This window comes from Chroicocephalus ridibundus, chromosome 2, assembly GCF_963924245.1.
Source record: "Chroicocephalus ridibundus chromosome 2, bChrRid1.1, whole genome shotgun sequence".
Lineage (NCBI taxonomy): Eukaryota > Metazoa > Chordata > Aves > Charadriiformes > Laridae > Chroicocephalus > Chroicocephalus ridibundus.
The window spans coordinates 159,026,264-159,049,506 of record NC_086285.1 but is presented as its reverse complement, the minus strand read 5'-3'; the positions used below and the strand labels follow the sequence as shown (position 1 = coordinate 159,049,506).

The 23,243-nt window shown below is 40.0% G+C and overlaps 1 protein-coding gene across 1 annotated transcript in view; it reads left to right on the top strand.

Annotated features, from left to right (window-relative positions):
- The window catches only part of CYRIB (CYFIP related Rac1 interactor B), a 76,803-nt gene extending 58,689 nt beyond the window's left edge, over window positions 1-18,114 (top strand). The window contains 10 exon segments of the mRNA XM_063327534.1: window positions 1,173-1,255; window positions 7,189-7,310; window positions 9,002-9,107; window positions 10,128-10,264; window positions 10,890-10,967; window positions 11,069-11,185; window positions 12,267-12,346; window positions 13,502-13,628; window positions 14,435-14,505; window positions 17,313-18,114. Of these exon segments, the coding sequence (XP_063183604.1) occupies window positions 1,173-1,255; window positions 7,189-7,310; window positions 9,002-9,107; window positions 10,128-10,264; window positions 10,890-10,967; window positions 11,069-11,185; window positions 12,267-12,346; window positions 13,502-13,628; window positions 14,435-14,505; window positions 17,313-17,376 (985 nt within the window). The 3' untranslated portion in view covers window positions 17,377-18,114.
- Window positions 18,115-23,243: the final 5,129 nt, after the last annotated feature.

Here is a 23,243-nt window from a genome sequence, read left to right as displayed (position 1 = left end):
CCAGGCGTCTACTTAAAATAGGAAATGGTTATTGGAACTAAATTATTTTGCCATTTTTATTTTTAGGTTTGCTGGCATGGGTAATCTCATTAAGGTGCTAACCAGGGACATAGACCACAATGCAGCACATTTTTTCTTGGATTTTGAAAGTAAGTCTCTCAGCCCTTCACAGCTGGTGCATTTACAATGGTAACAGCAGGGTTGTTGATACCTGCTGCAGTGAAGGCTAGGGGACTCAGTTGCAAATCTTCAAGTTGAAAGAGTTGCATGTGTCTTTTTTCCATTCCTTTTTTTTTTTTCTTCCCCTCCAGTAGTAGCCAAGCCACCATCATGCTACTGTGTAAATTTTCATTCCTTGTGCTTAGTCATTTTGGGTCTCTGTGGTCAGTGATGTCCATCCATCTGCCTTCAAATCATGTAATCATAAAAGGAAAAATTCTGTCAGTATGCCATAGTAATCTGTGCTGAGCAGTTGTTGACTGTAATCCTATCTTGTACAAAAGTGCGTACTAAATCATTCCTGATCCTGGTTTGGTCATTCATGGCGCAGTCAATGTGCGTTTTTTACATCCAGAAGTCCAAAGTGGAATTGTCTGAGCTTCCTGGATGTTTTGGGCACCTTGTGTAAAAGATCTGTGGCATACCTGTGTTCTCATTTTCTGCACACTGAAATGATGTGACTTGATGTCCTTTTCTATAATGGCTTTCTGACAAAATTATAAGGGCTGACAAAATGAAAGCTCTTTCCTTCTGTTGTCCCATCAGGTAAAAATCTGTAGCATGGCTACCATGTTAGTGCTTGCAAATATGGTATTTAGCCCTCAATGTGGTACTCCTGCTCAGGACACTGCTGCTAGGGTGTACCAGGACAGAATTAGTTACTGACAATGCCTTCAGTTGGGGTTCTGCCCTTTTCTTGGCCGGGCGGCTGTGAAGATGTTGGTGACGTAGTCACTTCTTACAGGCAAGCTGCATTGCATCTCTGGGATCACCAGCTGTACATCCCCAAGGTGGGGGTCTCCCTCCACCCGTCAGGGTGGCAGCCTGAAGGACGGGTTCGTGCCTGATGGAACTCTCTGGTCTTCTTTCCCCCACTGCTTCAATCAACTATATTTGGGCTGTTCCTTCTTATAAAAAGAAAATTTTCTTTTCTCTCATTCTTGTCTTGGCAGGTACCTTAACATGGGGAACCTTCTAAAAGTTTTGACATGCACAGACCTTGAGCAGGGGCCAAATTTTTTCCTTGATTTTGAAAGTGAGAAGATGATTTTATATATCTATTACTCTTTGCCTGCAGTAGACTGCATTTGTCATGTACTAAATGTATGTTTTCACTTTGCCATCCTTCTAACAGCTTTGCATGCCTGAGCTATGGATAATTGTTCAGCAAACTTCTGCAGAAAGCAATAATCTGTTTTAAAATAACTTCCATTTCTAAAACCTAAAAACGTTATTTCAGGGAGGGCTTTCAAATTATATTTCACTGTTGGAATCTGTTATGGTTCTTGTTTTAAACCAAAATTCTGTCGTCTACTCAAAATTTTAAAAAGAATTTGAATTATTTGAATACTTGCTGAAATTGCAAGGAGATACATGTGCCTTAAAGGACGAAATGAAGCCTGGTTCTGAATATGAAACCTGATTCTTTTTTCTTCACTTCCAGCGTGCCACTGAATAACGCTGCGTATACAGATTGACTCGCAACAGCTATTCATAGCTCTCCGGCATTATCACGTTATAGGTGTATATGTGAGCCTTATTTGATTTGGCATTGAAATTTGACAGTTAACCTCATCCCTCCTTAAAAGGAGGGCTCAGGGTACAGAGACAAAAGTGCTTTTGAACACAAGAGACGTATAGCTTCGCATCAATGCCAGCTGTTCTGGAAGGTTCACATATTATTAGTATTTCTGCTTTTACTTTTTGTTGCATGATATAATATAGCCTAAGAATGGCAGGTAAGTGTTGTTGGCTGCTGCTATGCATGTTTAATTACTTTATTTTGAAATATGCTATTGCTTTACTCAGCTGCACACCAGCAAGCGTAAAGTAAGAAAAGTAATGTTCAAGTGCGTTTTGACTGTGTAATAAAATACAGTGGAATAGCATAACAAAAAAATGATGAAACATTGTGATATGGATAATTAGAGATTCATTTTGTCTTGTTTTCTTCCCTAAAATTATTTTTCAGTTGTATTTGAAGAAGCAGTAGCAATTGGTTATATTAGTTCTAATGTGAAAGTGAATGCTTGCAGAAATATGGTTTTGCTTTAATGACATTTAAAGTTACAACTCTTCTAGACCCTTATGCTGTACTGTTGATGTTACCAATTGTCTCTTCTGAATATATTGTTGTTGAAAGATGGTAGCTGTAAATATTCTCCATAAAGGGGAGATAATCAAGGACTGTGTTCAAAAAAATGAGAAAGCAAAACTTGTTTAAAATGACTTCAAATCTCACATATCATGAGCATAGGTACGACTCAGTGAAGTGGGGAGAACTGGTATGGGAGAACATTGGAGTTGTGAAGCTCCACCTTCATCTGCAAATACCGACCATTTAATAATTGGACTAAATTGAATTCAAGTTAGCAGAATACAAGAGACATAATTCCAAAATCAATTGCAATAAAAATTGGCTGCTATTTTTTTTTTTTAAAAAGCTATCAATTTTGTTTTAAGATGCATGTTTTGAGCATGAACAAGATTTGGCATGAGAGTAAGCAGGTTGCTGACATGAAATGTTTACATATGCAGTCAAATTAAGTGACTTATATTATGGCTGAATTGTTAGACTGTTCTTTATTCGTTTTGGACCCTGTCCTGCGTTTGTTTCTGCTGCTACACTGTGTATCCCTGCTTCTTTCTACTCCGTCTCCGAGAGCTTGCCTTGACAGGATCTTGGCTTTGACACAGTCAAGATCTTTCTTCAAGACTTGGCACTTAATCTCGTGATACTTAACATTGTGTTTTTATGTGGAAGAGCAAGTAAGCTCTGTATTAGAAACAAATTTGCCAATTCTGTGTTATGGCTGGCCCAGTAATACACAGTTTGAGGTCTTTTGTTCTTAAATCCATAGATATCTTTGTAGTGAGCAAGCTAGTTAAATGTCTCTTGCACGATACTATAAGCAGCTAAAAATCTAACATCCATAAAGCTTTATAGGGATACAAACTTCAAATTTAGAAAAGCTTTATACTGGTTTCTAAGATTATTTTTTTTCAGATATTTATCTTGGTGCTAGATTAGAGTGATTTGTGTGACTGACTATCAGAATACATGCAAAAAATGGCCTAATAAATCGTATAATGGGCTGTTGGCTTTTCTTTGCCTTAACGTTGGTTAAGTTTGTTTTCTTTGGTCATTCACTTTACCTATTGGAAACAAATAGCTGTCTGAAGTATTCTACTAAGGTCTTTGCAGTGCCACTGTAACATAAGCAGAAGAAAATGCACAGCTCTGTAAGGACAGCGTTGTTAACATAAACCAGCCCCCTACACCGTGGGAAACTTGCAGCTCAACTTTTGCGTTGGTGTCACTACCGTCACCGTGCAAATCCTTTCCAAATTCACAGATTTGAATAGTAGCTAAAATGCAGAGTATTTTTTGGTTGCAGATGGTGATCTCAAGCCAGCGCTGAAAGTATTCTGCATTACCTCCAAGGAACTTGGCTAGGTTTCAGAGGAGCCACAAAGATAGCATTCTCCATCGTAATGATGATAGAGATGAATAAATTATTTCATCTCCAGCAGTCTGGGATTTTTCTCTCCCTTGCTTGTTAGTTTTGTCCCAGCCAGTTTCGGATGACTTGATGTGTTCTTCCCTGGGAAAAATCTCAGTTTAAATTGTGTTTGCTGTGCAGTATAAACTTTTAACCCCAAATTTCTCTCCCTACTAGTTCTGTAGGCTAGCCAAATACTTTTTTTTAATAGTCACTAAATGTGTGTGTTCCCCGCATGCAATATGTTGTCATACTCCCATAGCATTTAGTTTGTATAACAGCGTTTGTATATTGTTTCAAGTCTACTCTCTTGTCTTTAGTACGTTATCGTGTGAGCTTTCTGAACTCTAAATGTGTATTGCATCTAGTGTAGTAACGTTCTGATTAAATTTAAAATTAATTTAAAGATGAACTCCCTATTTACTTGAGGGACCTTGGTCTTCCCTTTTCTTACTATTGGCTTAAAAATGGGATAGTAGCCCTGAATTAACCAGGGGTCGGCTCCCTTGGCAACAGTATCAAGCCTCAGAACACTTCGGTGGGCTGTGCTGTGCTTACCAGGTTTGTTCTTTCTATGGGAAATGGTGCCGGGTGAAGGCAAAGCCTTGTCATAAAGTTGTGGCAGGAACTTACATCCATGGAAGGGGAAAGGGAAATTCCCTGAAATTGTATGCCTCCTCCATGCTGTTCTTTGGGTGCCTGGCAGTGCTGGCTGCTTTTTCTTAGCTGTCAAGACTAACACCAGAAGTACAACTCCCTTTCCTGCTCTGTGTGCTCCACGCTGAGGAAAACCAGTTCCACAATTAGTGATTCTCAAGTGAAAGTCCCGTAGGTCGAATCCTCAGGTCCCTACTGATGTGTGGGAATCCCACCTCCACCTGGCCAAGGTTCCAGCAGTGCTTGGGAAGAGGAACCTTTCCCTCTTTCTCAGTCTGTGATGGGCTTTCAGAATGCAGTGCCCTAACCAGCTGAGAAGCAAATAAGCCCATTGCTCTGAGCCAGCCAGCACTAGGCTTGAAGACCTTCTGTATCGTGCCTTTTAAGTCTATCCTGATGCATCCTAAATGTTCTGTGAAGCGAATATAAAAAGAATTTAGATTTACTTTTTAAATGTGAGCTCTTTTCTAGGTGCAGAAGAGTTACAGATGGGACAAATCAGGTTTACACCTTTCTTCTGTTGGAGAGGACTAGGTGCACTGAAATGAAATACGTACCAAAAGAAATAATCCAGTGCCTACTGGATTTTAAAACATGTATATTCATAAGTCTCTTATAATCAAAACAAAAAAAGCAAAAAAACACCCCACCAACATGAATTAATTCTAAACCATTTTTTTAGATTCCCCGGAACGTTTTTAGGGTAATAAAACACGATAGTTGGCTGATTACATCTTAAGTGGAACACACTAACAGAGGTGTAGGGGCTGGCGACTTGCATAGCCAGCTGTTCAGTGAAGACCACGTAATTTGTATCTAGAAGACGATTTTCACTTCTAAACTCGGAAGGTCATAGTACATTACATCTGTTCTGTTAGTCAGTGTGTTTTGAAGGGAGGAGGAGTTCTCCTGGGCCCTTCTGCTGTTCCACCCCCCCCCTCAGCCCCATGTTAAAAAAATGAACTCTCCTTGCTAGAGAAGGTAAAGAAAAAATGGCATGAAAAATTGAATAGGCAAGAGATGTGCTCAGTGTGAGACAATCCAAGTGGCAAGTCTTGACTGCATTATTTAACAACGCGATCTGTTATGCTACAGAGCTTCATGTTTTAGTCTGTACTTCACTATAGCATTTCATGTTTGTGCATGAACTGCTGCCAGTCAACTGGTGCTTACCTGTCTGCTCTTTTCCCTCATTTTTTTTGTCTTCATTTCTTATAGCAGTCTTCAGCAGCTTTCAAAATTATGAATGTGACCTTTGTGATGATCTGAAAAGCACTGGCACTTTTACTCGATGCCTAATCAACATGGTGCTCTTAAACTTTTTTTCTTTTTTAAAAAAAAGGAGTGACCAGCTTTTTTTTTTTTTTTTAACCCATGCTAATTTTTGATGGTTCTCAAAATATCACAGTTAAACTGTTGCAAGGTCTATATTTAGGCATATTTGCTAATAACACCCACTCTCTATGCATTAAACCGTAAAAATAAGTATTATGCAAAAATTACAGCAAAATCCAGACAGGCAATGCATGTGAAACTTATTTTTTCCTAATACAAACTTCATTTTCTAATTTTTTTTGCCTAGTGTGTAACACTAGGATATTGTGATTATTGTTTTTTTCTTTTTAATGTAAGTATGTACCAAACTACCATCGCTGTTGGTGGGAGTTATACATACGGATCATAGAAAGACGTTTTCCAGACTCCTTAAGCTGCGCAAAATCATGAGGATATATTGTCCATAGATAGTTTTTGTTCGTCCCTATAAAAAAGATCTATTGTTAATACCCTGACTTTTGGCATTGGAAATCTTGGATTAAAATATACTGATATTTCTTTCATAACATATTTTGCCCACGTAAACAGAGAAGTGTGGGGTTTTTTTTCTGTAAGAGTTTCAGAAGCAGCTTCAGTAACTAACTAATATTTTTTTTTTTTTTATATTGGTCTAAAAGGAACTAACCTTATAGCTTCCATCAGAACTTTAAAAGAAAAACTGATCTCGTATTGGGTAAACCAGGTCTGGGATATTTGTAGTAGGTGATTATTTTTAAAGGTTAAAACCTTTTGTTGATTCTTCTCAAAACATACTTCTCATTGAATGACATTTCATGAAACCTGTATGTGTAGTGCTTTTGAAATTAATATCAAATATAGTTTTGTCAAGTCGTTAGCTAATTATAAAAAAAGCTGAGAGACAACATATATCCTTAAAGAGGGGGGAGAGAAAAAAAGACAGCAAGTTTACGCTGGATCTTTTTGTTCTTAACTCCGATTTTGCAATTAGTACAATAAAGAATATGTTTTGAGAATTAAATATATTTAGAAGTAAAAGATACAGCTTCTTTCCCAACCAGTAAAAGGAGAGGCAGGAAAGATGGAAAATAATCTGATGCAATGTTTCTAGATAAAGAGAGATGAACACCTCCTGTAATACCTGTGGTGAGCGTGGCTTTTGCGTGCTTACCTACGTCTCTTCCATTGAGCTTGTACTGCGCTCTAAGGTGAGATCGATACAATAGTTATAAAGATGACTTCTCAGGTTTTCTTCTCCTACTCGATTTTAAATAAGTCAGGAAGGATGGATTCTGGGTGAATTTTTGGGATGCTAAATGAATCTAAAAGACTACTAAAATAAATGCAATTACTTTCTTGGAGTTCCTTATACGCTGTAGTAACTCTTCAGAAAAGGAAAATTCTTGATGAGTTGCTGCATGACGAATTTGTCCCGTAGGTGATGGTGTGCCTATTGAATTCCATATTGTTGTTTAAAAAAAAAATATATATATATTTAATATGTTCTACTGTTTAGATGCCCAACCTACAGAATCTGAAAAGGAAATTTATAATCAGGTGAATGTAGTGTTAAAGGATGCAGAAGGAATACTGGAAGACTTGCAGTCATATAGAGGAGCTGGCCATGAAATACGAGAGGTGAGCTAGAGCGTTATGATTGTGCACAACCTGTGGTTGTTCATTGTCTGATCCTAACCAAATGCCGCTGGATTTTAACTTTGCTTGCAGGAGCTGTTTTGGCAGAGCATGTTATCTATTAAAATTGCTGTCTTGAATTTCTGCTCTGGAATGTTCCTTTTTAACAGTGAAACAGATGTCGCTTGTTTCAGTAATATTAATGCACATGTGTAATAGCAAATGATGCTTCTCAAACTCTTTATGGAATTGTTGCTATTGATTTTCTTTATATTCCCACATAAGCTCTTACTGAGTTAGTGGTGAATTTGGAGAGAGTGTGGCATGACTACAATGCAATATTGAGTGGTGTCGACATCTTTTTTTTGTACGCTAATTGGAGAAGTCTGATGTGTGATAATCCTAACACAAAAGACGTCTCATTTTCAATTCCTTTTAATTGGCTTTTATTTACTAAAGTAGGTGTTTGGAACAGAAGCAAAGTTTCTTTACAGCATGCCACTCCATTTTTCATTTACCTTTAAGAAAGGGTGGAATAAATACTCTCTCAACTCCCTTCCCTTCTTCCTCAGATGCAGCAATGGGGTTACTTTGGTCCTAAAGTGAGGAGTTACTGTAGCATACTCTTAAGAAATCCTGGTACATAGGAGGGGTCTCTGCTCACTCACTCTAGGTGAATTTGAGATACTCAGAGCCATTCAGCTTTAAAGTACCACGAGTTTTTATTCAGTCTCTGTTGAATTCATAAAGTAGGTTTTAGGAAGGTAACTGCATCACATAAAACCCTTAGGAGGGGAGATAGCTTATTTGTTCTTCAAGGAAGGAGCATGTTCAGGGAGAGGCCTCTGCAACGAAGCCTGCAGCTCCCATGGAGAAAGAAGAGAGATGCTCCTGAGGAGGAGGTAGACATCTCAGAAAGGAAACTTCCCATGGACCAGAGAGGAGTGTGCTGCAGCTCACAGCCCAGGGTTGGCCAAAACAGATTTTGGAATCAAGGAGCTGACTGTGAAGGTGCAGCAGGAGAGTTACGAGCATTTTTATTTCTGTTTTCTTTGTAATTTTCAGTTGGTAAGTGGTATAGTTTCTATCTTAAAAGCCTGGAGAGACTGAATTTAAGGTTTTATCTGTCTGGGAAGCTTACTGTAAAGGCAAGGTCTGTGCATATATACCTCAAAACTGTGGTATATACCATGTCTTGGTTGGTGCTTTATGTTGTTGGTTAGGCTTAAATGTTCCTGCTGTAATATTTAGCTTGAATTTCACAGCAAATTCGTTTGATTTTGTTTTTTTCTTTGCAAATTCAGAAATTGGTGATAAATAGCAACATTAGGATGAGTCTTTGATCGCTAAACTTTTTGCTTGGAGGTACTCCAATGAAGTTGTTGATTTTAATTAACTAGGTCTGGTTATGTAAATTTTCTTATTTGATTAGCTTTATTTTTAACAATTTCTTTACACTTTCTTCAAGTTGTTTTCATGTTCAGGATACTTATTGTTCAACACAGGTATTTAGAGCTTTTTGGAACAGACATGGGTTAGTACAGGCTTGTCTCTTAACTGGAAGCTTCTCAGTAGGTAGAATTTTTAATTACTATTTCCTCAAACAATTGCCCAGCATAGATTTTATATTTTTCAATACTGTATCAGTTATTCTTATCTAAGTATATTTATTTCCTCTCTTTCTCTAATTTAAGGCAATACAGCATCCCAATGATGAGAAGCTGCAAGAGAAGGCATGGGGTGCAGTCGTTCCACTAGTAGGCAAACTAAAGAAATTCTATGAATTTTCTCAAAGACTAGGTAAGTGGAATGGTATTAACTCGGGGGGGGTTGTCTTCATTTTTAGTAAATTTGGCATATTCAGATGTGATCACATCTGGGTCAAGGTCTTGTTAGATCCTATTTATATCTGCATACTACCTTCTTGCATGTGAAAGCAAACCTGCTTCAGTGGATACCCGGAGGAGGGAGAGAATGTGGGCATAGTTGTCGTCCTCTTTCTCTACCCTCTTTAGTAACTCTGGAAAGCACCAACCAGCAGATTGTTTTGAAAATTAGCAGACTAATTTGTCGGGACTGAATTCTGATAATGTTTCTGATACCAAGAATAATGAAAAGTGACTATATTATTCCTCCCCCCCCAAACGCTAGAAATAATTTGGTCTATGGAAACGTTTGGTCTTGGTTTATGCAGGTGCCTTCATGCCTCTTACAGCATCAGTCAAGTTGGATTTGTGTCTAAGCTGATAAAACCTATTAGAATTGATTTGTTTTATCACAAACTACTTGTTGTTACCTCGCTTTCAGGCAGTTACTAGCATAGCTCATGAAGAAAAGGTATTTGTGGTTCAAAAAATAGAAGCTTTTTGCAGGCAAGTTCTGCTTTGTTAAAGAGGTGAGGTATTTTTCTCAAGAAAATGAGTAGGAAGTTGGATTATAAGTTTATCGTAGAAACAAATAGAACTTGACTTCTGCTGATAGGTGTGTACCTCTTGAATTCTGTGTTATCTTAAACACTACAGTCTGCTAATACACATGATTGAAATATATTTTACACAACTGTTGCAGACAAAGCTTGAATAAAAACTTTTCAGTAAGTCTTTTCATGGCTGTCAGTGCTGATTAGACCTAGTCTTTACAGCAGTTTGTAAGCAAATGTGATAAGTGGCACATAGAAGTGATTCATCAAGCCCCTTTATTATTAATTACCATATACTTTGGCAGATGGATGATTCAGGTCTAGCATGCAGAATATCAGTCAGCAGAGATAGAAAAAGCAGGTGCAGTTGTATGTTGCAAAATACTCTCCTCTCATTTAAGAGGCAGGATTGCGAGGTCTGTTGGGAGCCCTGACGAGCACTCCGTATTCACCAACGCAACACCTGGAGCGAGAGCAGGCTCTTGCTAAGCAGTTTGCAGAAATTCTTCACTTTACACTCCGCTTTGATGAGCTCAAGGTAAGAACTTGTAATTTTGTACACACAATGGCTAGCAAAAAGAAAAGTTTACTGAAGCAAGGCAGGTTGTGTTCTGTTGTAGAATACAGCATGTAGTAGATAACTCGGGTATCTACTGTGCTCGGTTTGTTCATGTGACCTAGAGTTAGATTAAACTAGAAAGCAGATGAAATATCATATTAGCTTTAGGCACTTGTTATATTTCAGTTCATATTAATCATGTTTCTTCAGCTGAATTTGGCATACCTCTTGGGATAATGCTGCTGCTGCTGCTTTTAGTATGTGTGCATCCATAGTCCAGCTATTTTCTTGCTAAGAAGCAAAGAACTAAGCTGAAATGATATTAATTTACGAGCTTGATCCTTGGAGTCAAACTAGCAGAGCCATTTTCTTTCAACCTACTAATCTCAAACTCCTGTTTGGGAGACTACTCCTTCTCTTGTTAGATCTTGTTCTGAAAAATCAGAGAATTTAACCAGAAAGTTTTACGTTCTACGTATCGCTTCTCAACACGTGACAGGCCTTTTTACTTCAGAAGGCTCTCAGTATTATATTTCATGAAAACTTGTTCTTATCTTTTTCTTAAGGAGTTTGTCACAACTTTTTTGCTTCCGTATCTCTGTAGATGACAAATCCTGCTATACAGAATGACTTCAGCTACTATAGAAGAACTCTGAGCCGTATGAGGATTAACAATGTCCCAGTAGGTAACCCTTAGATGAAATGAAATGTGATCTTATACTACCACAGATCTTTTCTCATGTACAGAACACTTACGTTCTTTTTTTCCTTTGATTTTTATAGGCAGAGGGAGAAAATGAAGTAAATAATGAGTTGGCAAACAGAATGTCTTTATTTTATGCTGAAGCAACGCCAATGTTGAAAACCTTAAGTGATGCTACAACAAAGTTTGTGTCAGAGGTAAAAATATAAATTTATGCCTTGGATAGTGTACTTCAAAGCACTGCAGGGCCAGAAATCACGTTAGAACACAAAACTATTCCACTAGGCTTCATCTGGAATCTAGAAATTAAACTTTTTTTTTTTTTTTGAGCCTTAAGAAACATAAAACATCTTTCTCAGATGCCATAGAGGTTAGGGTGAGTTCAGCTGGCCACCTTGTGGATGTGTCGCAGAAAGTTAATGGATAGCATTACAACACTGGCAGCGATAGCTTTCCCCAAGGAGGGAGGTGGGAGAGGTGGTGCATTTCGGTGGTGGTTTACAGCAGAAACTTCAGAAAATTGAAAGGGAAACAGATTCATTCTCTGTGCTTGAAATAGGGAAGGGAATTGAAATTTGTAGCTTCCTTTTCTCCTTTCCAAGATGCTTTTTTTCTGCTGTGTGAAGTCAAGTATACTTAGGTTATTGCAGAAGAGGGGAGGAACCTGAACTGGAAAAGTATTCCAACATTTAGACGTATCCCTATGTATCCATCACTACCTAAAATAAATATTAGTCACTGCAAATATTGTGCTTGACTTCTGATAACCGTGATGATTTCTGTCTTACATGCAAAGAATGCACGCTATTTTATAATAAAAAAATTGCACGTTACATGATTAATACAAAGAGACATTTGTCTTTTAATATTTTTTCCTAACTTCTGCTTTGCACTTAAAATGCCTTGAGAAAAATGGCTTCTTATTTTACGTTTTAAGTCTTACTGTTGTGCAGATGCATGTATTTGGCTGCAGAAATTTCTGTCTTTAAAGAGCAGGTCAGATGATACCTTTAAAACTTCCAAAAGTCGAAAGTGTTAATGGTGTATTTCTTTAACTACAAAAATGTAAGCAAAACTCATATGGTAAACTCTGCACTGTAAGTCGCTAAACTTTATTGTGACACTTTTAAAATCCAGTGTGAGGTTACCCAGTTGCCATAGTTGTGTTGATGTTTTTAATTCCTCCGCATTCCCATGCCGGCAGATCACTGATTCGATTTAGCTTTTGTAGTATAATATTTCACAATAATTGAATTGGAAACTGTTTATCTTCTGCAGAATAAAAATTTACCGATAGAGAATACTACAGATTGCTTAAGCACCATGGCTAGTGTGTGCAGGGTCATGCTGGAAACCCCGTGAGTATAAACAGTGTCTGTATTGTCTATTGAATCATCTCCCTCTTTAAGACATGACTTGTGATGCGTAAGGTGAAAGAAATATAATGGGGTCATTAGGAGCTATGGTGTTTTCTTTTTACCAGCTTAACTATTTACCTTGACACGAAACTAACTTGTCTCATTTTGCTGGCCATGCAAATCATGCGGTCTACTTTTCTGAACATATTAATATTTAAAAATAGAATGGCTATGAAAGCTAGACAGCCTCTTGGCACTCTTTATAAATGGTTTTCTCATACATAATTCAGGAAAATACACTATTTGAGCATGATTGCCTAGAGCCTCCTGAAAGAGAGGTTATGGGCCATGCGTTGGATGGTACCTCCTTGCAAGTTGGCTTGGCCAATGGCTGTAACAAAATTCCAGCGCCCCTGTCTGGGGAATTATGAGATGACTTTTAGGCATGAAGGCAGTCTATTGTCTGCTGCAAGTTTGAGAGGCGCTGGGAGTATGAACAAAAAGTCAAACTAAACTGTGGGGGTTTTATCTGTTTCTTCTGGGATCTAAATAGTTTCCCATTTGTAAAATTACTCAGGCATGAGGCATGTCTTATTTAACTAAGTTTCTGCCCAAATACCACAGTGCGTTTGTTTTGGAGCACGTTGAGCTCCAAACACTTATATTCTTATCCTACTTAGGAATGATCTGTCCCATTCAAGAAGGTAGTTAAGCATTTTTCATTAAGCTTGGGGTTTTTTTTGCCTTTTTGTTTTTTCCCCAAGTCAGAAGCTTGGTTTGCGTGTGTATTAGAGGATGGCAGGGAAAAGGGTAGGAAGCATTGAAAGCAAAGTTAGTATGTATTGTTTTAATATTTTTTTCTAAAAAAAATTCAAATGCCTGAAAAGGTATAGGAGCAGGGCGCTATTTTAGACTTGAGAATCTTTGGTAGTCTCCAGATAACTCTTTCTAAGCAGTGGCCTGACTTACATGCAGGTTATTGAAAAGAAAAAGAAAAGTCTCAAAAGTCTGTGGGTTGGTGGATTTTGTGGGTTTTTGTTTGTTTTGTTTTTTTTCTCTGAGGGTTTATAGTAGGATTTTTCTCTCTAATCTTATTTCGGGCATTACTAGTCATCTTATGTTTGATTAATAATAATCTGTGTTTTTAAATTACAGTGAATATAGAAGCAGGTTTACAAATGAGGAAACAGTATCATTCTGTCTGAGGGTAATGGTGGGTGTCATCATACTCTATGACCACGTGCATCCGGTGGGCGCTTTTGCCAAAACTTCAAAAATCGATGTAAGTTTATTGTTACTAAATAATCTTTTGAGTATTTATATTGTGCGTAGGCTCCTTTTCTGTCCTCCGGGTTCTGGTAGCAGATGTACGCTTTCCATTGATGCTAAATGGGTAGTGGTAACTGTTAGCAAACCATATGCATAAGTAGTGAGAAATACAAACTAAGCCTTCAGCAACATAAATGGTCATTGTTAGGTCATGAAAAATTTGTCTTGATGGAATTCAGACGGTGTCTTGAAATACTTGTGAACAGCGGTTGCGTTGAAAGATCCAAATCAGAACGACTGGAAATAACAATGGCATCTAGCTTGTTCCTCACCATCTGGTGAAGAGCTAGGTTCTGGGTTCACCACCCACCGGTCTTCACCTCTCTGCTGTTGTTTGGTAGTAAGTCTATGGAATACGTGCTGTTACTCTGTGCTGCTTCGTGGTGGTTTCAAATGGACTGTTGTCCCATTGTATTAGCGACAGAGGTTGTCATTATTTCAGTGGCTGAATGTAATAATTCTTAATGGATTTATGATAAACAAAGAAATTTTTTTGCTTGTTTACAGTTTAAGGTCAGTAGAGCTTGATATCGAAGTTGCATTGTCTAAAGCCATACAGATTATTAAGTAGCTAAGCCATTCTGCCATAGGAAACTGGAATACTGAAAGCTTAATTCCTTTCTAATATCAAGAGAATGTGTTTACACTGCTGCAATTTTTAAATACTCTTTTTCTTTCTCTGACAGAGTATAAAACACTTTTGTAAACTTAGAAGGTATTAGCGTGAAAAAAACCTGTATTTTTTTTTTTAACTCCTAGATGAAAGGATGCATCAAAGTTCTTAAAGACCAGCCTCCTAACAGTGTAGAAGGCCTTCTAAATGCTCTCAGGTACTGTTATTCTTTTATTTGAAATACTTTTATGTAAATTTTCATAAATTGTCCAGGGCGTTTCCTTCAGCAGCAGGGCATTCAGTTAGTGGTGCAGGTGAAAGGTGAGTGTGGCTATTGCAGGCTGCTTTTCCAGTGCGTTTTGAGAGAGGGATGGGGGAAGAAGCCACTGTGTTTTAAAGGCTGGGTTGGAAACTTGCAGTTGTTCACTCAAAGATAACTTTCTGCGTACTTTTAACTGCATGCAGGCTAAGAATGGGTATTACCCCTTTTGCGTGACAGAGTAAACATTGTACCTGAAGTTAAAATTCATGACAAAGTGTAATACACATGGTAAAAGCTAACTAGAAGTTAACTGTGATCACATCTACTGACTGACCTACCAAACCAGCAGCTGCAGCATCTGCACTGGCTTCTGCCAGTTTACCAAAGAAATGGCTGGATTAGTTTGCGTTGGCCGTATCCTCAGTTGTCTGTGGCTTGACCACAGCTTGGTGATTTTATTTATTAAAAATAGAATATAAGAGTAGTTTAATGTGATTTTCTTTTGTTTGTTGCGCAGATAGTTTCAGCCATGTAAGACAGGGTTTTTTTGGTATGTAACTAGAAATTGTTCCTCTTTAACAAAGTATTTACAGGGAGGTACTTAAGGCGAGAGTCTGAATGTTTTTTGCTGTAGAATAGATGAGACAAGATATTGCCACGTTAATTGGAGAAGTAAAGAAAAATTAATAATTCTGTACACAAACCTAAAACCTGCTAATTTGGGTCATAAAGCTGTATCTGTAGTCAGGAACACATTCTTTGTGGGTGTCCAGCATCAGAGGAGCGTCAAGAAGTGCCAAAACGTGATAGGCGGATGGAGGCTTCGTTCTTGTCCTTACATGAAAAAGTATTATATTACTTTGGTAACAATTAACTGTAGCTGTGTTTTGTTGTTCATACACTCACTTTGAAATGTGGAAGTTTTAGTTTGTCTTGCCTGAAAGCGTTGCAGTTATACATTGTTTTTCTTATTTGTAATGAAACTACTTTAACTTCATTTGCCCTCTTTTTTGTGTTAAGATGTGGTAAGAAGTGAACTAATATGGTATTATGAGTGGTTTCACTTCCAAAGTTTTTTTTCAGATTATTAGCTAAAGGGAAAAAATATCTGGGGTTAATTTGAGACTTCCTGTGGGTATTTTCATGCCTAAATCCCGTTGTTGTTCATCTCTGACCTCCTGTATGTGATCAGTCTTTGAGATGGTGATCAGGAAAAACAAAAGCTTCCTGAGGGAAAATGCTACATTAGCATTTATTTTCTGACTAATTTATTGTGATGGCAGCTGCAAATGAACATTGTTCTCTGCTGGTGCCCCATTTTTCCCCATCGTGGTTGACACTTAGTAAAGTACCTGGAAAACGTAGTTCAGGTTCTCAATTTGTTGTGCCTTAGTTTGTGGTTAGTCGTGTGTAAATTCGGTCTGTGCTGTCGTGCTGTGACCTTCCAGCACACCAGCCCTTTTCATGCCTACATACTTTAACAGTCCTGGTTTCATACGTTCAATTACTCGATTGGGTAGGATATTTAAATATTTTAAAATCACTTTTGGAATTGTTAGGAAGCGATGCAGAGGTGAGCTGCCATGTGCGTGCACGGTGAAAGCAGATTCAAGGTGATGTCATGGGAAATTGATGTCATGAGAAATTAAGTCAAAATCTTAAGTCTTTGATTCTGAAGGAGTGTTAGAAGCTATCATGTTTTCTCAAGAGATAGATAATGTCTTAAAAGCAAATGGAAGGTGGTATGGGTTTTGGAGGGACATCAGCTGTCTATAATTTGAATTTCATAAAATATTGTAATCACGTTCAGCTTTTTCACATGGGAAGAATACCAAGTGCAATAACTTTCTGGGATTTTAGAAAACCTTATGCCTCTTGTTTGTGGAGAGTATAAATTATCAAAATGTGTTGAAATCTATATTGATATTAATTTCCAAAACAAGTCATATATTCTTCAAGTGAACAACTAAAATGTCACTGCAGTTGGGGATAACAATGGAAGTGCTAATTTAACATGTTAAATTTAAATTATAGAATAAGTTTTTTTCCTTACTTTTAAATTAGTCAGGGAAGGAAGATAGAGGCAAATGAATCATACAAAGAAGCCAGCACTGAGGATATACAGTATTTTCTTTTAAAATAAGAGATGACTTAAGTTTTTTGTAGTGATTTAAAAATGAGCTAATGTTCTAGAGAATTTTGAAGGGGGTGGTGTCAATAAACACATGGACGTACTCTTTAGTTTTAGCAGCACTGTTAACTCAGCTGAACAGGAAATTAGGTTGAAAAGCGATTAAATCCAGTCTCATCTGGGGGATCTTAGAAAGGTTTGGTCACTGGAAGTTCTGGAGAAAGGTTTCTGAAGCTGTGTTTCATTTGAAGATGTTTCCTGCGGACAGAGATCTCAGAGTTAGTCTTAGTGATAATTACCTATCCCGTGTGAGTGATTACCTATCACAACATGAGTTTACGGTGAAATAGCCCGTGAGCACGAAAGCCAGCGTCCAGCTGAGGCTTATTTTGAATGCCCTTTGGTTCAAGGCTGTTGGGTTATAGTTCTGATTGATAGTAGCATTTTCTGATCGGAACGTCTGACTTACGTACTTGGTAACTGGAGTGGGTGATGATCAGTGGCTGAGGGTTTAGCTCTGCTATGGTCAGGTTGAGCCATAAACAAAGAAATTAACGTATTTACCAAGCCGAAGTAAAATATAAAATAGCATCTATGCTCTTCTCAACTTGATTTTTATTTCTGTGTTTAGGTACACAACAAAGCATTTGAATGATGAGACTACCTCCAAGCAAATTAAATCCATGTTGCAATAACAATTACCTGGAATTCACACCTGCTGTAGACAGACAGTATTCTGCAATGACTGAGATGCACAGATTATTTTTTTTTTTTTTAGTGATTGCAACTACTATCTCGTTCATTCTTGCTTTTTATTTTCTCTCTTCCTGTTTACCCTGTTTTTTTTAATCACTTTCTTGTTCTTAAGTAAGCTCAGACTTCTTTTCTGTGCCAAATCAATGAAAATTATCAATTCTGGAAAGTATTTCTACTTTTCAGAATAGCCATCTTAAGTGGCAGCTAATTATGCGTTGCATTTGGATTTCTCTGTACTGGGGAAAGATTTGTGACTTGAACTAAATATTTTTAAACTTGTGGTTTTTTCTTTTTTTGAAAAACTAATATTTAATATTGCTTCTTCTGCATGGCAAGACTGCCTACTTCTGCTATTTAAAAATCCCTTGATGACTTCATTTTCTATTGCAGCTTATTTTCATGTGCAACCATGAGGAAACTAAAAGCAGATTTGTTTAAATTAACTGTGTTTGTACAAAATGGTACCCAACACAAAGGTTTTTTTAAATGAGTAAAAACTGTTTTGTTTAAAAGTTACGTTTGCATTTTGACTCTTTTTTGTAAGGATGTATGTTGTATGTTTAACCTTTAATAACTAACGTTAAACTGTGGTGTGTGCGTAGCAAAATTACGTATGCATGTTCATGTCAAATGATTGGCTGTGGATAAGATAATAAAATCGGCTTTCATTTTTCTAAGTGTGGTTTGATTTACCAGTATTTTGAGTGAGATGTCTTCGTGCTCTTTGGATTTTTACAAAAAAATAAATTTATAAATTTTATATAGTGAAAACTCTGCTGTTTCATTACCAGTAACCACTAGTCTAATCCACTGATTTAAGCCTGGCGTGTTTCAGGGTTCTTGCACTCCGCTCTGTGCTGCTTCCCTGTCCCCAGAAATGTCACTTAGACGGGATTTGAGGGGATGAGCTGTTGTCCAGTCCATGTAGATCCCAGTGGACGTGCTGAAGAACCTGCGTCTTGGCAGGGGGAAATAGCTCACTTAGGTGTCACTAGTATAAGCGATAGCTTAGAATCTTAGGGTACTGGGATGGATGGCACTTGATGGTTTAAACAAATGCTCTGCTCAAATTAGCCAGCCTTCCTCGGCTGTGAGCTGATGGGACCACCCTGTAGCTGTTGTAGGTGGCAGGTCTTCTCCTCGTGGCGCTGTGTCTCTGAGTAACCGCTGTTGTTGCTTTCTTATGGGCCTCGAGTTCCGGGCACAGATGTGTCTCTGGGGGAAATGGGTCCACAGTGGCTTGTGTGATGCGTGTCACCCCTCACACACAGTGAAGTGTGCCACCCCACAAGCCCTGGAGGTTTTTCTGTGCTTCTTTAGTACCAGCCTGCTTATATGATAGATTCGGTTCTTAAAATTTCATACAAAGCACCCAAGTAGTGGAAATCTTTCTCTTAAAGTATCCTTTCCTGCATGTATCTTCTGCTTATAAACCCCATCAACGTTCCACTTTGCCAGAAACGCTGCCTATTTCCTGGTAGTGTTGCTATGGCTGGAGCAGATCTGGAGGAGAGGGAGATCCTGAAATGGCTTGTTGCAGGTGGAGTTGAAGTGTTCCCAGGCAAACATCTTATTCTGGGTGCACCATCTTCTGGCTGCTTCCTCCTGGCTCGCAAAGGCAAGGCCAGCGTGTCTTCTCCAGCAGTGACTCTTCAGGCTGTTGCTTCACTAGAGGGGTGCTCATCCTTTTATTCATAAGGTTTTTTTTAAACTTACTGTTGTCTTTCCATCCCTGAAAAGGTTTACACCTCTGAAATATATGTAAATAATTAACAAGGAGTAGTTTATGCAGTTGTGGTGAGTTTATAGTTGCTTGTGGTGTCTCAAAAGTGTGTCTGCGTGGAAGCACTGCAGTGTTCACGGGGCGCTGCAGACACCTGTGTTAACAAGCCCTGCGTGAGGCAGGAGAGTGCCCTTCCTGGCTGCGGCGATGGGGTTACTTGTTTCTCAAAGCTTTAAGACATGCCTTTGCGAAGCAACTTCTTTTATCAAAATAGAGAATTAGCCCTGAATTACCAGGCTCTTCGCTCTTGCTCTTTCTTTTGGTCTTTTTACTGGCCTAAGCAAAGTTGTTTGGTTTGGTTTGGTTTTTTTCCTCCCCTCCTCTTCCCAGTGTGTGATTCTGCTGGCTGATCACTAGTAGCAGCTCTCCAGCTGGGGGTGGTGAAGCAAGGACTAAAGCAATCCTGGTATAAAGTTCATGCTGTCAATTTGCATGTGAATTTTGTAATGAATTGCTATCACATGGGCTACTTAAAAACTGGATGGTTGCATCCAACTGGGTACCCTGCATCTGGGGCAGCGCTTTGCTTCCCCCCACTCTGATACTGGTTGTTCTCATCCTTCTGTTTTAGTACCATGGTGATAGAAGGGTGCCTGGTCAGCAAATCTAGCCAGGTATCATCTGACCCCATCTCTTGAATCAGAGCAAAGCTCTGGTCCCTCTTTGTCACAGTGGGTGTTTGTGGAGTTGTAGGGGGCAGAGGCGAAGTCATAGAATCATAGAATGGTTTAGGTTGGAAGGGACCTTGAAGATCATCTAGTTTTAAGCACCCTGCCATGGGCAGGGACACTTCCCACTCGCCCAGGTAGTCATCTAGTTACTGTGGGGGTGCTCTACAAGACTTGGGCAAGGAGGAGAATACATTTTTCAAAGTGCTGTAATTATTTTACCTGTGAATGCTTGAGCATGTGGTAGGCTGGTAGCAAGTTACATGGATTTGGTGTGTTATGAACGTGTTTAGTGAGGTTTCGTCTGTGTGTGTGTGTGAATGGTCCTGGAGCTCCTGGGGCCACACTCACCTCCAGCCTTCCTGTGGCTGCCCTGCCCAGGCGTGTCTACATGTCTCAGAGTTACATCTACAGCACCATGCAAGACCCTTCATTTTTCTTTTGGTAAAGGCTGGAAAAGCATTTGTCTGATACATATGGAAATGCTTTGGCACTGTCTCATCTCTTCAATGTGCTGCTGCGATTAGAAATCATAGGATCGTTTAGGTTGGAAAAGACTTTGAAGATCATAGAGTCCAATCATTAACCGAACACTGACAAAACCGCCCCTTAACCATGTCCCCAAGCCCCATGTCTACATGTCTTTTACATACCTCCAGGGAAGGTGACTCAGTCTGTTCCAATGCTTGACAACCCTTTTGGTGCAGAAATTATTCCTGATATCCAATCTAAACCTCCCCTGGTGCAACTTGAGGCCATTTCTTCTTGTTCTCTTGCTTGTTACGTGGGAGAAGAGACCAACCCCCACCTGGCTACACCCTCCTTTCAGGTAGTTGTAGAGAGTGATAAGGTCTCCCCTCAGCCTCCTTTTCTCCAGGCTGAACAACCCCAGCTCCCTCAGGCGCTCCTCATCAGGCTTGTTCTCCAGACCCCTCACCAGCTTTGTTGCCCATCTCTGGGCACTCAATGTCTGTCTTCTTGTGAGAGGCCCAAAAGTGAACACCGTATTTGAGGTGGGGCCTCACCATTGCTGAGTACAGGGGGACAATCACTTTTCTCGTGCTGCCGGCCATGCTGTTTCTGATAAAAGGCTGGATGGTCTTGACCATTTGGATGGCTGCTGGGACCTCAGTTTGTGCAACAGAAGTTGGAGAAACTCAGGTGTATTTGTCCTCTCCCCTGTAGTGGTCTGCTGTGAACTACAGCAGTCTGGTACCCACTGCAGGCTCCTCCCTGGGGACCTGCATTCTCTGCTCACACTTGAGCCTTATCCAGAAGCCAACAAGTTGCTACAGGGGTCGGAAGTGTCAGATAAATAAGATGAGGACTCACAAGCAGCTGGTGATGAAGAAGTGGGACACTGGAGAGCTGCGCCTTCTCCTGGCTCCTGCCATGGGATTCCTTGTTAGTGACGGCAAATCCCTTTTGATCCCTGGGTGTCTCTGTGTGCTTCTCCCCTTCCTCGCCGTTCAGGGTGTATCGCTGACGTCCCCATCTGCAGAAGCATGGAGGGCTCCTGCTGCAGGTGACATCTATGATATGTCCTTTTTGGCTTTGTTTCTTGCTGGTAACCACGTACTCGGTGAACTGACTGAGGCAGAGAGGAGATGACCTCTATAGTCATGGGAGTTTAAGACAGCGCCAAGTCAGAGCTGGCCTGGCAAGAGCCTGTATCTGGCCTGATCTGTGGCCCGTCTTTTCCCTGGATGCAGGCAAGGAAGAAGCTGAGCTGCTTACTTTATCCTGGCTCCCCGTTGTCCCGCATTGCGTGATTTCAGCTTGTGCCCATTGTGTCAAAGTGATGCTCAAACGGTGGCCAAATGATGGGCCGGTGTCCAGGCTTGGGAAAGGAGTACATGTGCGCGTCCAGCTCGTCCCACGTGGCTGGAAACAGACCCATCGTGTGAAGGGGCACGTGAGACCCGTCTGATTGCAGGGTGGAGAGAGATGTTGCACTATAAAGCTGACGTCCCCATAACCGGCTATGTGACCCCTGATCAGCGTTGCTGTAATTAATAGCAGTAGGGGACTGCGTTTGCCTAAAGACTTGAGCTTAAGTAACATGGAAGTCTTAAAATCGAGGAAATAGCCCAGTTAAGCAATTGCCTTTATCATCTTTAGCGTCCGTACTGTTGCTTCTAAGGTGATATCCTCTGCATTCAGCACTGTGCGTCTTTGAAATGGCTTGTAGTGCCTGAGAGGGACATGCCACTTCGAGACCCGGGCTGGAGATGCTTTCTGCGTTTACCAGCTGATGGGTGGCAGTCTGGCTGGAAAAATGATGATTTAATGCCACGGGAAGGAAAGTTGGCTGATGTCACGAGGAGTTTCCTAACACGCCTCTTACGCTGACATAAACATCTTGCAAGAGAAGTGGAAGAGGGTGGCTCCTTGGAGACTTTTAAGCTAGACTGAATAAAGGGCGAGAGGTGCCCGTTAGGAAATGTTGTTGCTCCGTGGGGGGCCGGCCTGACCGACCAGTCATTTCCATCTTAAACTGAAGCTTGCACTGGAAATTCTGCTTATGAAATGATCCTGCGTAGGCAGTTTGGGGTGTCAAAATTCAGAAGCTGGGAGGCGTTGGACCAAACCGTCATCTGCAGAGCGTCAATAATAACTAAAAATATAACTTTGGCCAGAGTTGCGGAAAAGGCTTTCTTTTGTATTGCATAAACCAAAAAACGCTGCCGGGAAAGCTGCCGCATGGCAGGGGAGAGAAACCGGCTCTCCTGAAGATGGCAGTGATGCTCTTCTCAAAGGAGCCCTGTGTACTGGCTGAACGCCACCGTTCTTTGAGAGCGACTGTCCCACCCACAAACTCTCCCTTCTGTAAATTACTGCAGTATTACTTTTCCCTTCAAAGGCTCGGTGATCCATTGCTCTCTTTATTTCTCCCCTCATTTCGACACATTAACACAACTTACTTCATGCTCTGCCTTCGCAAATGAGGAACAATTGATACCGCGCCGTAATCGCATGTCTGCTCTCAAGGAGGGAACTCGTTTAAAAAACAAACGGCCCCAGACCCCAACGTTGTGCCTCTGCTGATCTGCAAGTCTCTAAAGAATTTTGAAATATGCTGTTAATCAAAAGCTAATTAAACATTTTAATTAGCTTTTGCAAGGTGGGTTGGGGTATGGAAGGCACTGTCTGGGTCTTTGCGGCATGGGAAGCTCTTGCTCGGGGAGCGGAGCAGGTAGAGCGGAGCAGTAGGGTTTCAATCAGTCGCTTTGCTGAAAGACCTTCAGCCTCGAAGGCGCCATCATCTTCAGCCTCTGTCCCCCTTCACCCGTGGCAGAGAGCGCACTGCCGCCTCAGCGAGGCTTTGGGGACGATGCTGTTTGCAGGGGCGGCA